The following is a 15,279-nucleotide window of genomic DNA, read 5'->3' as shown; positions in this document are numbered from 1 at the left end:
AATAAACCCCAAATTAGGAAAAAAGTTGCAAGTAGAGTTCAAAGAACTTAGTTAAGTGAGTCAATAGAGAGGAAATTGCAGCCCTGATGCACAACATCTCTAAATAGTGTATTTTTCCAATAAACAAGAACATTCTAAGAGAACCTAACACAGTCATTAAATCAGACCATTAATATGAATACATGACTATTATCTAATCCTTAAGCTCCACTGTAGTTTCAATCAAATGTCCCAATAATGTCCTTTGTAGCAAAAATGACCTTCAATCATCTGCATCCTTACAGGAAATTGTCCATTTTTTCTGTTTTAAACTTACATAAAATATCCCTATAATCCTTTCAATATGTGTAAAATCTGGAGTCATGTCCCCTGTCATTCCTGATATTGGTTGTTTGTGTCTTCTTTCTGTTTGATCTAGCCAGAGGTTTATTAATTTCATTAATTCTCCCAAAGAACTAATTTGTGATCTCATTGATTTTCTCTATTGTTTTCATTTTCTATTTAATTGATTTCTGTTATGATCTTTTCTGGGTCTCTTTGTTCTGTTTACTGTGGATTGAATTTGCCCTTCTTTTTCTAGTCTTAAGGTGACAGTTGAAGTCATGACCTTGACAATTCACAAGCATACAATTTTGACTCTCAAATATCCCTCAGTTTGGCTTTGTGCTGTTATTAAATTTAGTTTCCACATCTCTGGCAGGAAAATCACAGAAGCAAGTGTCTCGCTTTTCTCAGTGTATTCTATGATGATCCTATAGAACAGGTCCATGGTTTCAGATTGTCTTGTCATTGATGGTGTTCACTTTGATCACTTAAGGCCACTCCACAAGGTTTCATGGTGAAGTTTCACTTTTTTCCTTTGTAATTATTAAGTATTTGTGAAAGATACTTGAGTCTATATAAATATTCTGTTTTGTATAAAGATCATTTTATTCTCTTATTGTATAGATTTAGATTCTTCATTTAATAATTTATAACCTGCTACTATCATTTATTTTGATGTTGAAATCGTTTCATTTTTGAGCAGTTGAGAATCTTTTTAGCCGACTTCTGCCTTTCCGGCATGGCTCCATCATTCCCTGCTCAGCTCCTTGCTCTCTGGCCCACTAAGATGTTCCAGGATCATCTTATGCTTTCCCTACTGTAGACACGGCTCCAAGGAGCTGTGGCAGGCAGTGTGCTCACTGCTACTGCCCGTGTCACTTCTCTTAGATCCTGTCAGTGGATAAAGGACGGGAACACACACGTCCCTCATATATTTGTATTCATACTTGCACATTAAATATCTTTAGTTGTTTATTGAAAACAACTGAGTTTACTACAATATCTCAAATCCAATGCTATAGTACTATTTATTCGAGCCTTCTCTTTCCATTATTTGTAGCACTCTTCTCTGACAGTAAGAAACCTCACTCTCATTATCCTTAATATATTAAAGGCAGCTAGAGAGAAAAAAAAAGGTCACCTACAAAGGAAAACCCATCAGGCTATCATCAGACTTATCAACAGAAACCCTGCAGGCCAGAAGAGAATGGCATGATATGCTTAATGCAATGAAACAGAAGGGCCTCGAACCAAGACTACTGTATCCAGCATGAATATCATTTAAATATGAAGGAGGGATTAAACAATTCCCAGTCAAACAAAAGTTGAGGGAATTTGCCTCCCAAAAACCACCTCTACAGGGCATCTTACAGGGACTGCTCTAGATGGGAGCACTCCTAAAAAGAGCACAGAACAAAACACCCAACATATGAAGAGGGGAGGCAGAGGAATAAGAAGGGAGAGAAATAAAGAATCCTCAGACCGTGTTTATAATAGCTCGATAAGTGAGTTAAGTTAGACAGTAAGATAGTAAAGAAGCTAACCTTGAAACTTTGGTAACCACAAACTTAAAGCCAGCAATGGCAATAAGTACATATCTTTCAATAATCACCCTAAATGTAAGAGGACTGAATGCACCAATCAAAAGACACAGAGTAATAGAATGGATAAAAAAGCAAGACCCATCCACATGCTGCTTACAAGAGACTCACCTCAAACCCAAAGACATGCACAGACTTAAAGTCAAGGGGTGGAAAAAGATATTTCATGCAAAGTACAGAGAGAAAAAAGCAGGTGTTGCAATACTAGTATCAGACAAAATAGACTTCAAAATAAAGAAAGTAACAAAAGATAAAGAAGGACATTACATAATGATAAAGGGCTCAGTCCAACAAGAGAATATAACCATTATAAATATATAAGCACCCAATACAGGAGCACCAACATATGTGAAACAAATACTAACAGAATTAAAGGAGGAAATAGAATGCAATGCATTCATTCTGGGAGACTTCAAAACACCACTCACTCCAAAGGACAGATCCACCGGACAGAAAATAAGTAAGGACATAGAGCCACTGAATAACACACTAGAACAGATGGACCTAATAGACATCTACAGAACTCTACATCCAAAAGCAACAGGATATACATTCTTCTCAAGTGCACATGGAACATTCTCCAGAATAGACCACATACTAGGCCACAAAAAGAGCCTCAGTAAATTCCAAAAGATTGAAATCCTACCAACCAACTTTTCAGACCACAAGGGCATAAAACTAGAAATAAACTGTGCAAACAAAGTAAAAAGGCTCACAAACACATGGAGGCTTAAAAACACGCTCCTTAATAATCAATGGATCAATGACCAAATCAAACTGGAGATCCAGCAAATTATGAAAACAAATGACAGCAACAACACAAAGCCCCAACTACTGTGGGATACAGCAAAAGCAGTCTTAAGAGGAAAGTATATAGCAATGCAGGCATATTTAAAGAAGGAAGAACAATCACAAATGAATAGTCTAACATCACAAATATCGAAATAGGAAAAGGAAGAACAAAAGAGGCCCAAGGACAGCAGAAGGAGGGACATAATGAAGATCAGAGAAGAAATAAATAAAATTGTGAAGAATAAAACAATAGCAAAAATCAATGAAACCAAGAGCTGGTTCTTCGAGGAAATAAACAAAATAGATAAGCCTCTAGCCAGACTTAATAAGAGGAAAAGAGAGTCAACACAAATCAACAGAATCAGAAAGGAGACAGGAAAAATCACGACGGTCCCCACAGAAATACAAAGAATTATTAGATACTGCTATGAAAACCTATATGCTAACAAGCTGGGAAACCTAGGAGAAATGGACAACTTCATAGAAAAATACAACCTTCCAAGACTGACCCAGAAAGAAACAGAAAGTCTAAACAGACCAATTACCAGCAACAAAATTGAAGCAGTAATCAAAAAACTACCAAAGAACAAAACCCCCGGGCCAGATGGATTTACCTCGGAAGTTTATCAGACATACAGAGAAGCCATAATACCCATTCTCCTTAAAGTTTTCCAAAAAAATAGAAAAGGAGGGAATACTCCCAAACTCATTCTAAGAAGCCAACATCACCTAATACCAAAATCAGGCAAAGAACCCAACAAAAAAGAAAATTACAGACCAATATCCCTGATGAACGTAGATGCAAAAATACTCAACAAAATATTAGCAAACCGAATTCAAAAATATATCAAAAGGATCATACACCACGACCAAGTGGGATTCACCCCAGGGATGCAAGGATGGTACAACATTCGAAAATCCATCAACATCATCCACCACATCAACAAAAAGAAAGACAAAAACCACATGATCATCTCCATAGATGCTGAAAACGCATTTGATAAAATTCATCATCCATTCATGATAAAAACTTTCAACAAAATGGGTATAGAGGGCAAGTACCTCAACATAATAAAGGCCATATATGATAAACCCACAGCCAACATCATACTGAACAGCAAGAAGCTGAAAGCTTTTCCTCTGCAATCGGGAACAAGACAGGGATGCCCACTGTCCCCACTGTTATTCAACATAGTACTGGAGGTCATAGCCACGGCAATCAGACAAAACAAAGAAATACAAGGAATCCAGATTGGTAAAGAAGAAGTTAAACTGTCACTATTTGCAGATGATGTGATATTGTACATAAAAACCCTAAAGTCTCCACTCCGAATCTACTAGAGCTATCTTTCCTATACACTAACAATAAAGTAATAGAAAGAGAAATCAGGAAGACAATTCCATTCACAGTAGCACCAAAAAGAATAAAATACCTGGGAATAAACCTAACCAAGGAAGTGAAAGACCTATATCCTGAAAACCACAAGACACTCTTAAGAGAAATTAAAGAGGTCACTAACGAATGGAAACTCATCCCATGCTCTTGGCTAGGAAGAATTAATATCGTCAAAATGGCCATCCTGCCCAAAGCAATATACAGATTTGATGCAATCTCTATCAAAGTACCAACAGCTTTCTTCAATGAACTGGAACAAATAGTTCAAAAGTTCATATGGAAACACCAAAGACCCCGAATAACTAAAGCAATCCTGAGAAGGAAGAATAAAGTTGGGGGGATCTCACTCCCCAACTTCAAGCTCTACTACAAAGCCACAGTAATCAAGACAATTTGGTACTGGCACAAGAACAGAGCCACAGACCAATGAAACAGAACAGAGACTCCAAACATTAACCCAAACATATATGGTCAACTAATATTCGATAAAGGGGCCATGGACATACAATGGGGAAATGACAGTCTCTTCAAAAGATGGCCCTGGCAAAACTGGACAGCTACATGTAAGAAAATGAAACTGGATCTCTGTCTAACCCCATACACAAAAGTAAATTCGAAATGGATCAAAGACTTGAATGTAAGTCATGAAACCATAAAACTCTTAGAAAAAACATAGGCAAAAATCTCTTGGACATAAACATGATTGACCTCTTCTTGAACATATCTCCCCCGGCAAGGGAAACAAACCCAAAAATGAACAAATAGGACTATATCAAGCTGAAAAGCTTCTGTATAGATAAGGACACTATCAATAGAACAAAAAGGTATCCTACAGTATGGGAGAATATATTCGAAAATGACAGATCTGATAAAAGGTTGACATCCAAAATATACAAATTGCTCACACACCTCAACCAACAAAAAGCAAATAATCCAATTAAAAAATGGGCGGAGGAGCTGAATAGACAGCTCTCAAAGAAGAAATTCAGATGGCCAACAGACACATGAAAAGAAGCTCCACATCGCTTGTCATCAGAGAAATGCAAATTAAAACCACAATGAGATATCACCTCACACCAGTAAGGATCACCGTCATCGAAAAGACAAATAACAACAAATGTTGGCGAGGTTGTGGGGAAAGGAGAACCCTCCTACACTGCTGGGGGGAATGTAAATTAGTTCAACCATTTTCGAAAGCAGTATGGAGGTGCCTCAAAATGCAAATACCATTTGACCCAGGAAATTCTACTTCTAGGAATTTACCCTAAGAATGCAGCACTCTATTTTGAAAAAGACAGATGCACCCCTGCACCCCTATGTTTATCACTGCACTATTTACAATAGCCAAGATATGGAAGCAACCTAAATGTCCATCAGTAGATGAATGGATAAAGAAGATGTGGTACATATACACAATGGAATATTACTCAGCCATAAGGAAAAAACAAATCCTACCATTTGCAACAACATGGATGGAGGTAGAGGGAATTATGCTCAGTGAAATAAGCCAGGCAGAGAAAGACAAGTACCAAATGATTTCACTCATCTCCGGAGTATAAGAACAAAGGAATTCTGAAGGAGCAAAACAGAATCACAGAACCCAAGAATGGACTAATAGTTACCAAAGGGAAAGGGACTGGGGAGGATGGGAGGGAAGGGAGGGATAAGGGCGGGGAAAAGGAAAGGAGGCATTACGATTAGCATGTAGAGTGTGTGGGGGCTTGGGGAGGGCTGTGCAACACAGAGCAGACAAGTAGTGATTTTACAGCATCTTACTGCGGTGATGGACAGTGATTGTGAAGGGGTATGTGGGGGGGACTTGGCGAAGGGGGGAGCCTAGTAAACATAATGTTCTTCATGTAATTGTAGGTTAATGATACCAAAATAAAAAATTCAAACTGTACAATAAGGTATGCAAGCTGATAACCTAATCCTGATACCGAACATGAAGTATTAAGTAACCTTAGTAGCGGTACTACTACTCTAAAGCATTCATGAATCTATAACCATAGACATATTCTAGGTGTTTAACAAATACTCATTAAATTTTAGACACAGATACCTCAAAATTAATACCACAGTAGAAACTATTTTAGACCTAATTTAATACAGCAAATATAATATACCTAACCTAGCATATATATATACAAATTGCCAAATAACCAAAGTGACAACCTTGATAGATTTATTGCTCCCCTTAAACACTGACATAAAAATGAAAAACTGTACTTTGGTACAGAAATTGAGCTGAAACACTGATCGAAACTTACTACACAGTAATAAAGAGCAATGCTTACCTATTTCAATACATGTTATCCCCAGAGACCATACATCTACTTTGCTATCATATTGTTCTTCATTCCTGCCTAAAATTATTTCTGGGGCCATCCTAAAACATAAAATGTTACTTAAAGTTAAAAAAGAAAAGAAAAGTATACTATTCTTTAAAAACATAATGACCGTCCACAAGGAGAATACCTGTGTGAATTCCAGATGATATGTCTGGACATAAGAATTCTTATAATGGGAAATAAAAGCATTACGGGTTGTGAGGTGAATATTTACCGTTGCGTACACAGTGTTAGACTTATTCTCACCAGTTGTCATGATCACGTACCAGCATTCTGGAGGGAAGACTCCCCCGAGCAGGGGTGCGTTCTGCATCAGTTCAAGTTTGCAGATTGTAATATTGTATATCCTTTATGCCAGCAGTTTTCATACATTTTGGTTTCAGCATCTTATTAGAAAAGTCTAAATTTTTATCACTGGCACTTGTTTTCTTGAAGTAAACAAACTCACTACATTTAGCTGAGAAAATATCTGCCATAATAAGCAACAATGAATAAGCAGTTTGTCAGTCTTTTCTGCAAATAGAAGTAGTGTTCTGTGATAAAAGTGGCTAGGACCACCACTCATAACTAAATAAATCATACAATTATTAACTTTGGAGGCGTCTTGGCTATAAAATGAAACGCTAATTCGCATCTTCAGCTAGACTAATGTTCTCACTGTTGCTTTACCTTATACTTCCTTTCTACTTGTTAAGCACAGACAAACATTTAGAACAGTTTCTGACTGCCTAATATGATTGTCACCAGGCGTATGTGAGTTCCTGTGTGTAAAAATATGTAAATATGTACATAGTGCTGTGTTCCTAATATACCATATACAAATTTCAATTGCCTATAATAGAGGGCTTCTAATGTGTTAAGATGTTGAAGTAAGCTTGGGGAGTCACCAAGTTCAACAAAGTTAAAAAGGTAGTTTTGTTTTTAATGCACAACTTTCTAGCTCCTTTCTAGTATCTAATATTGATCACTGACTTGTAAAGAGGGTGACCATTAAGAAGCATTATTTGTCCAAAGAACCCTTTTTTTATACAGGGGAAGAGGACTCTATCTAAACTAGGTTCTACATAAGAAATTTTTGGTCATACAGAACAGTGGTCTTCAAACTTTTTATTTTCTAACTTCCAATGAATTTATTTAAAAAATGTATCCGCTTGTACATTTTTGAGTTGGCATCTAAATTTTATAAACTTAATAGTTGCAAAGGATATAATGTACACATATGTATATGTGCTTTACAGATATTTACAACTTGGAGCTGAGGACCTCGCTCATTCAATTCATTAAAAACACTGCTGTATAATAACCTAATTAGCAAACCCAGTCTGCACGGTCATATGAACTATTCAGATCAGAATTATTTTCTGTCAGGAAATGCCAAACTTCATTTCTCATTGTAAATAACATGTTAATGTGTCCTCACAACGATTGTCCCAGTTGTGAATGAGATAATTTGTGATTCACTAGAAAAGAAGATGGGAGGAAAGATAATTGGGGAAAAGAAAGAGCAAGGAATAAAAGGAACTGAAGAGAGATGACTGTGAAGGCAGAAGGCCCTTTGCCAAAACTTGGTGTCCAAACTCTTCAATATTTCTGATGCTATATATTCTAGATGTTACGTTTTCTCAGATTGTCCCTCTGGTGATGGTTTGAGGCTTTTAATTCTCAGAACAATGCATCACTCTACTCTTCAGGATGGGTGAGAAGCCTTTCTTTAACAAACTGGGAGTTGGGAGATTTGAAAGGTAGGTGGAAAAGAAGATGCAGTAGACCTAAGACACTTCTCAACATATACAGAGAGAGGACATCTATGGAAGTTGAAGATGTGGAAAATTATACCCTTCAAACTTGCTGACATTAATATGGAATTATTTATGAATAAAATTAGATGATGTCTAGAAGTCGCTTCAGGTAACTGGAGGTGGGAGGGAGGGCAAGAAGGTCAAGTACACAGGGCAGCCAGGCCCTGGGGTAGTGCTGTTAGGCTGAGCTGACCGCTGTGTGAGCCTTCGTTATATTTTTGGCTATTTCCCTGTATACTTGAAATTCTCCACAATAAAAAATGAAAACAAAAAGTTCCTAATCAGCTACCAGTCTTCAGGTACTCTTATTCGGAAGATACTGACACACAGTAAGTATAAATCTAAAGAAAATTTCCACTTAGCATTTCTATTCTCCCTTCTTAAAAATTTAAATTTTTTCACTCCTACCCCCAATACATGATGTAGATTATAACAGGAAAGAAACGTAGGGGGGAGAAATGATACAGTAGGAGATAGAAGGGCAGCACTCCAAATCTGTATCTGAAACTACAGTGCTTAGAGTAATATCTAAAGCAGCACTGTATTTCCAAGAGAAACATAAAGCACCTGATAAAAGTACAACCACACACTGCCTATTCCAATTATGAGGATGAATAGCAGATAGGACTACGCTTACCAATGCGGTGTTCCCACAAAAGTCTTGGAAGAAGAGGCCATGGAAGCAAATCCAAAGTCAGCAAGTTTCACCTGGCCTCGTGGTGTCAGAAGGATATTTCTTGCTTGGATGTCTCTGCGTTTAAGGAACACAGAAAATTATTTTTCTCTCCTTTGTAACATTATACTGAAAATGATAAAGATCATATAAAAATTTATAAAATAGGGAAGGAGAAATGAGAATAATTAAGGCCTTGGATAATCTCTCAATTGGGATAATGAGAATTAAGATCCAAACTAAGAAATGAGATACACAGAATTCCTATAAGTATATAGTAACAATTTTCTAAAAGAGAAGATAAAATAGCAGTAGAAACAGAAGAAAAAAATTAGGTAATTAATAGCAGAGACTCGATATTTGAGTGCCTGTTTATTGGTACAAATAATGGTTTTAAAAATTTAGCTGAACATTCTTATATGACTGGAAGATTTCTGAGTAGACCCTTAACAATATAATGGAAAAAAAAGAACCTGATGCCCCAAATTTGTTTTTTTTAATTACTCATATCATTCCAAATTTTTGCATAGTTCTCCTACCTAAATATGAAACGAAAACTGAAACACATGGGTAAGGTAATATCAATGATCCCAAATATACTTTTAAGCTCTTTTCCAAATCAGCAATGTACATGTGAACTAAGAAAATTATAATGGGATTGTATTCCCAATGGGCACCATAACATTCAAACAGAAAGAAATTTCTAAGCACTTGTCAATTCATACTATACAGTATTATAATGGGTGTAACATTAAGTCAATCTATTTTCTTCCATTTGTTTTTTTTAAAATGTTTTAAAAAAATGAGAAGACCTTAGGTTCTGCTTCCAACTCTTTCATTCTCTTATTTACTATGCATGTGGATTTCTCTTGGACCTTACTATCCTCATCTAAAAAACTGATAACCCATTAATTTGCAATGACTCTACTATACAAGTTTACTATGTATTGTCTGGTTCACATAGATAATTTTAAAAATGCTACCTTCCTTCTAAAAACAGACAAAACCAATACCAATGCTAAAAATGTAGTTTATGATGGTTTAATCTTTAAACTACCAACCATTATCAAGGATTATCAAGGATTATCTCAAAAGCATAGAGTGTTAAGTAGCTTTTACTTGTCTCTGTCATGGAATCAATAGAACAAATCTGGCATTATGAGTCACCAGGAGGACAAAAGATCTAGGTTAGTTCTAGTCTAATCTATCTTGCTTCATCAGCTTTGAGAAGTGAGTCACAAATTGGGGCATCAGTTTCTTAATCTGTAAAATGAAACAAGTAAGAATACATTTCTACTTCACAAATTAAACTTTTCTATAATTAAATTTCTATCACAAATCTATAAAGTGCACATACTTCAGAAGGCCCAGCAGCATGTGTAGAAAAAGATAAAAATTATTCTCAACAAAGAGATCAAATAAATTAGTATGTTCATTTTAAGACATGGATAAGCTAAAAAAATATGAGTTTGTGGAACTCCAGAATACTTTTATTTAGCTAAAACCAACAAAGCTTTCAGGATTAATAAATTCTAGGTCTGATAAATTTGCTTATTAATATATGGTAATTTTTAAGTACTTACCTATGGATCATGGCACGAGAATGTAAGTAGGCTAATCCCTGAAGAGCACCGTGTATAATTGCTGCTATTTCCATTTCTTGTAATGGCATTATGTGAACTTAAAATAAGATTTTATTTGAAAATAATTATTATATAGAATTTTTATTTTAAAATACATATATGCATATCTAATACATGGGCAAATTTCAAAAAACTAACATTTAGCAAGAACGAATTTTTTTCTTTCCAAGATAATAAACAAAGCAATTGAACCTAATAAGTGTGCAGTTGTGCCTAGTTATTATAGTTCACAGCCAATTTTCCTCTAAGTTAACATTTAACAATTATTTCATGATTATAAAAACAATGAAAGAGAAGCTTTCCCTTTTTATATTCCTACATATCTTCATTCTGAACAGAAGGAACAAATCAAGTTTAATGATAAAGAAGGCAGAAAAATGCCTGTTAAATCATAATGAAAGAAAACTCATCTGTTATGCTAAAACGTAGTATTTAATGAGGACAGTGCATACCACACTGAGACTCTAGAAAAGACAAAGGTTTTTACTCTTCCTGGAAAGTTTTAACATTATTAAAAAAATCTCTTAGTGAATGAATTCTCATTTTATTATGCTAATACTTTTCTTTTCTTAATAAATAAAGGAAACTTACATTCCAGCAAATCTGAAACAGATTGTGAACAATATTCCATTACAAGCTACAGGGGAAAAAATGATAAAAACATTAAAATACACTATTAAAATAAAAATATTCTATATGAGATAAAATAAATTCACCAAGGAGATTGAGAAGATAGTTTGAAGTGAAACAAACTCTACTTATCAATTACCTTTAAATATAAGTATACATATTGAAACTTGTTAAATGCATACATGAAGTTAAGCCAATGCTACATTAATCTTTTATAATGCCGACATATAACTGCTTGTAGAAGATGTGTGTTTCATATAATTACTAACTAAAGCTATAAAGGAATATACATATTCCATTAATATTAACCTAGAGTAGCAATACTGGTATTGTTAGGAAGCAGAAAATCGTCATCTGGTACTATATATATATATACAAAGTTTAGGTTACAGTTTAAATCTTTCCTATAAAGCAAACAAAGAGCACCTCTTATGTGCCAGGTATTTTATATATATTAACTAATTTAATCCTCATAACCACCTCTGGAAGTAGACCCTATTGTCATCCTTGTTTTACAGATGGAGAAACTGGAAAGACAGAGAGGCAGTCTACCCTCTCTGCCACTGTTTTTTCTTATACCACAGCCTTAAATTTAGGAGTACCATCACCATCAAATTAAACCAAACATTACAAATCTAAATAAATCTAAGTTCTGTATACTAAAATGATAATCAGCTGTAGCTTATTAAAAATAAAAGGTCATTCCTGTTTAAAGAAAACTTAGCCTTTCTCCAAAAAGACATAATTACTATGCGTAAACTGTTGTAAGATTACTACCTTACCTTAGTTTCAACAATAGGGCAAAATTAATTTCCATTTTCTGCAATAAAATGCCCCAATTTTCTACCTTTAGTATTAGTCAGCCAAAGAATCACAATCAGCTCAGATTTCACCAGGATTCACCACCAATATTCCAACCAAGATCCTTGTGGTTAAATAGCTTACAATACATTTATGTCAAAAATAAATGCTGATTTTCATCCTTTGATAGGATTGTTCTCAGCAAATGTTTGATAAAGCATTTGAAGAATGATACCGCTAACATACATCAGAACATTTTCCCGTGCACGTGACGGTCAGCTGAATCTCTGGAGTCAACCGGCAAAGGTTCTGTTATCTCTTACTGCCTAAGAGTCTCAGGAAAAGCTGCTCCTCTTTTCTCAGTATGAGCTCACATTTCAAGGTGTTTGTGCGTGGCTTTACACAACTATTTTGAGACATTTTTGAATTAATTATAAACTAAACCTACTAAAATTACAGCCAGGGGAGAGCAGATACCTACCCATGCTCTGTGCTCACGTAAATAGCAGCCTTTGTATTCTACAATGTTGGGATGTTTTAATGTTCGTAGGCACCTGACTTCCTTAATAATACCCTGCCAACTCTGTGGGGAGAAAAAAAAGAATAAAGGAAAGAATTAGGAACAGTTGCCTTTCCTTAGAAAACTATAGAAGTACAAAAGTAATTATTAGATTAAAAAGTTAACAAGAACATACGACTTTGCTTTATTTGTAATATTTAAATGTCAAACTAATATATTTTAAAGAAATTACATTCATATAGTTTACAACTCAATAACATAAAATTCATTCCAGGTAGGACACATTTTTATTTTCATAAAATTTATTATCAATGAGTCTTATAAAAATTTTACAACCACACACCAAGCCTGTTGAAAACTATATACTATATTTAGTGGTTTTTCTTCAAAAGTTCAACCGCCCCCTTCTTTTTTGCAGCTTTATTGTTGTATGATTTACATACCTTAAAGTTCAGCTGTTGTGTTTTTTGGCTTATATTGTCTACCAAATGTTAAGTTTTTTCTGCTGTTTAAACTCAAATCAAGTAATTACCTAACTTCCTAAATGCACATATTCTAAAATGCTAGTGAACACTGAGGTTATAACAGAGGGAAGTTCACAGAAAAACCAAGCAGCACGGAAACATTTTCCTACAGGATTTCCCGAAGAGCCTTCCCATTGACGCCTACTAGTAAATAACAGATAAACCTTCAGCAATAAAAGCTACTCTATGACAACTTCAGAAACTTAGGCCATATCCTAAATATAGTTACTTGTCAGAGCAATCAGGGAACTGAAAATACCAGAGGCTTAGTAGATGTGGGATGGGAACTTGGAATCTGTTTTTTGTTCTTGTTTCAGTTTTTCCAAGCTTTACTGCTGACTTGTACAATATTTCTAAAGGTAGGGGAACTAGAATACAGAACTTTAAAAAATGTTTTGCACTAGAATTTAAGATCCTGTATCTCCTATGTTATTTCATAAGCCCTCAAGAAAATAGAGCAAGATATTCACAGTGTAAAATGTGTAAGCTGTAAGACGCTAACTTCAGAAAGTGTTTTATGGGCTTTACATTTCAAATTTGAGTGCTCTGGGAGGCAAACTCTCAAAACAAAACCAAGCTAAAACCTGTATTCTTCAATGTAAAAAAACTTCCAGGAAGGATACAATATTAGATGAGAGAAGATGATGCCCTAGGTGAAACTTTTTGTTCTGGGCATGACTAATTAAACAGACTCCAACACAAGTCTGCTATGAAAGCTGGTTCTAAAGTTATACTGTAGAATGGCAAATTAAATTAAACTTGTAAAAAATGGAGGTTTTTTTAGGGGTTTTAGAAATTAAGAGTTTTTTTAGGTATCGACGTAATGGAACAGTGATCAATCACAACGGTGTTGTCATACCCATAAGTATGATTATCACAAAAAACAACATTTACCACAAAACAGAGATTACAGAAATGTAGAAAGCCAAAACCTTTAAAACTTAAAGACTGATCTAGCAGTTCTACCTCTGGGCATATACCCTAAAGTTTAAAAGCGGGAACTCAAAGAAATACTTGTGTACCTATGTGCACAGCAGCATTATTCACAATAACCAAGGGGTAGAAGCAACTAAGTGTCCATTTACAGATGGTAGATGGACAAAATGTGGTGTTTTTACACACACACACACACGGGAATATTATTCAGCTTTAAAAAGAAAGGTAATTCTGACACACTACAACATAGATGAACTTTGAGGGCACTATATTAAGTGAAACAAGCCAGTCACAAAAGGACAAATGGTGCATAATTTCAATTACATGAGAAACCTATAGTAGTCAAATTGATAGAGACAGAAAGTGGAGAGGTGATTTCCAAGGGCTGCGGGGAGGAGGGAATGAGGTGTTATTGTTTGATGGGCGGAGAATATCACTTTTGCAAAATGAAAGAATTCTGGAGATGAATGGTGGTGATGGTTGCACAGCAATGTGAATGTCCTTGACACCACTGAACTTACACTTAAAGTGGTTAAGATGGTAAATTTGTTTTGTGTACTTTACCACAATTAAAAATAAATAAATTTTTTAAAGAATTAAAGACAGAGAACAGACTTAGAAAGTAATTTTATAAAATTATGCAATTAAAGAAGAACTAATCAGAACACTGATGAACTAAAGTACATGCACCACAGTACAGTAATTTTATTTTTCAGATTATTACCCACTGCCTTATTTTTCAGATTAGATATATTGCTGCCGATGATTATTTGAAACAGCCGTTAAATAATTTCTCAACCATTAAAAATTTATATCCAGTATACTTACTGTCAAATGTACCTTATTCTAGTGTACTTTCTCAGACATGATAATCCCTCTATTATAGAATAATCTGCTGAACAATTAAAAAAATTAAATGCGTGTCAGCAGCACATATCCAAAAAAATTAAAAGTAAGGGATGTAGTTGGGAGGTTTCTGGGATGTCAGGAATGTTGTTTATGGCTCTAGGTACAGGTTAAATGGGCACATTGAGTCTGTGGAAGTAAATTCACTGAGATAAACCTTAGTATTTGTATATTTTTCAACATTTTTTGAAAAAATTTCCACCTATCCCCAATTAAAAATGGTATGGCTTTCTTTAACATGCCAATACAAACATATATATTTCACCTACCTCCATAGCCCTCTTTCCAGTAAAAGGTATTCTCTTGATAGCCACCTCGTCATGGGTGTGCACATCTCGTGCCTAAAAAAGACAGAAGACCATTGTAAAAATTAACATTTATAA

The 15,279-nt window shown here is 35.0% G+C and overlaps 2 protein-coding genes across 3 annotated transcripts in view; one reads left to right on the top strand and one right to left on the bottom strand.

Moving 5' to 3' along the window:
• The window catches only part of LOC130682824 (serine/threonine-protein kinase TAO1-like), a 232,708-nt gene that overhangs the window by 36,609 nt on the left and 180,820 nt on the right, over nt 1-15,279 (bottom strand). Inside the window, exons 9-14 of the mRNA XM_057497772.1 lie at nt 15,166-15,237; nt 12,492-12,593; nt 11,171-11,216; nt 10,520-10,616; nt 8,901-9,014; nt 6,411-6,502 (exon numbers count right to left, since the gene is read on the bottom strand). Of these exons, the coding sequence (XP_057353755.1) occupies nt 6,411-6,502; nt 8,901-9,014; nt 10,520-10,616; nt 11,171-11,216; nt 12,492-12,593; nt 15,166-15,237 (523 nt within the window). The remainder of the gene's footprint in view (nt 1-6,410; nt 6,503-8,900; nt 9,015-10,519; nt 10,617-11,170; nt 11,217-12,491; nt 12,594-15,165; nt 15,238-15,279) is intronic.
• Nucleotides 1-15,279, top strand: part of LOC130682830 (serine/threonine-protein kinase TAO1-like) — a 174,271-nt gene that overhangs the window by 120,206 nt on the left and 38,786 nt on the right. The gene's annotated exons all lie outside the window — the stretch shown is intronic.

This window comes from Manis pentadactyla, chromosome 3, assembly GCF_030020395.1.
Source record: "Manis pentadactyla isolate mManPen7 chromosome 3, mManPen7.hap1, whole genome shotgun sequence".
In the NCBI taxonomy this organism is placed as follows: domain Eukaryota; kingdom Metazoa; phylum Chordata; class Mammalia; order Pholidota; family Manidae; genus Manis; species Manis pentadactyla.
Note: the sequence above shows the minus strand (reverse complement) of the source record. Positions and strands in the feature narration are given on the sequence as shown.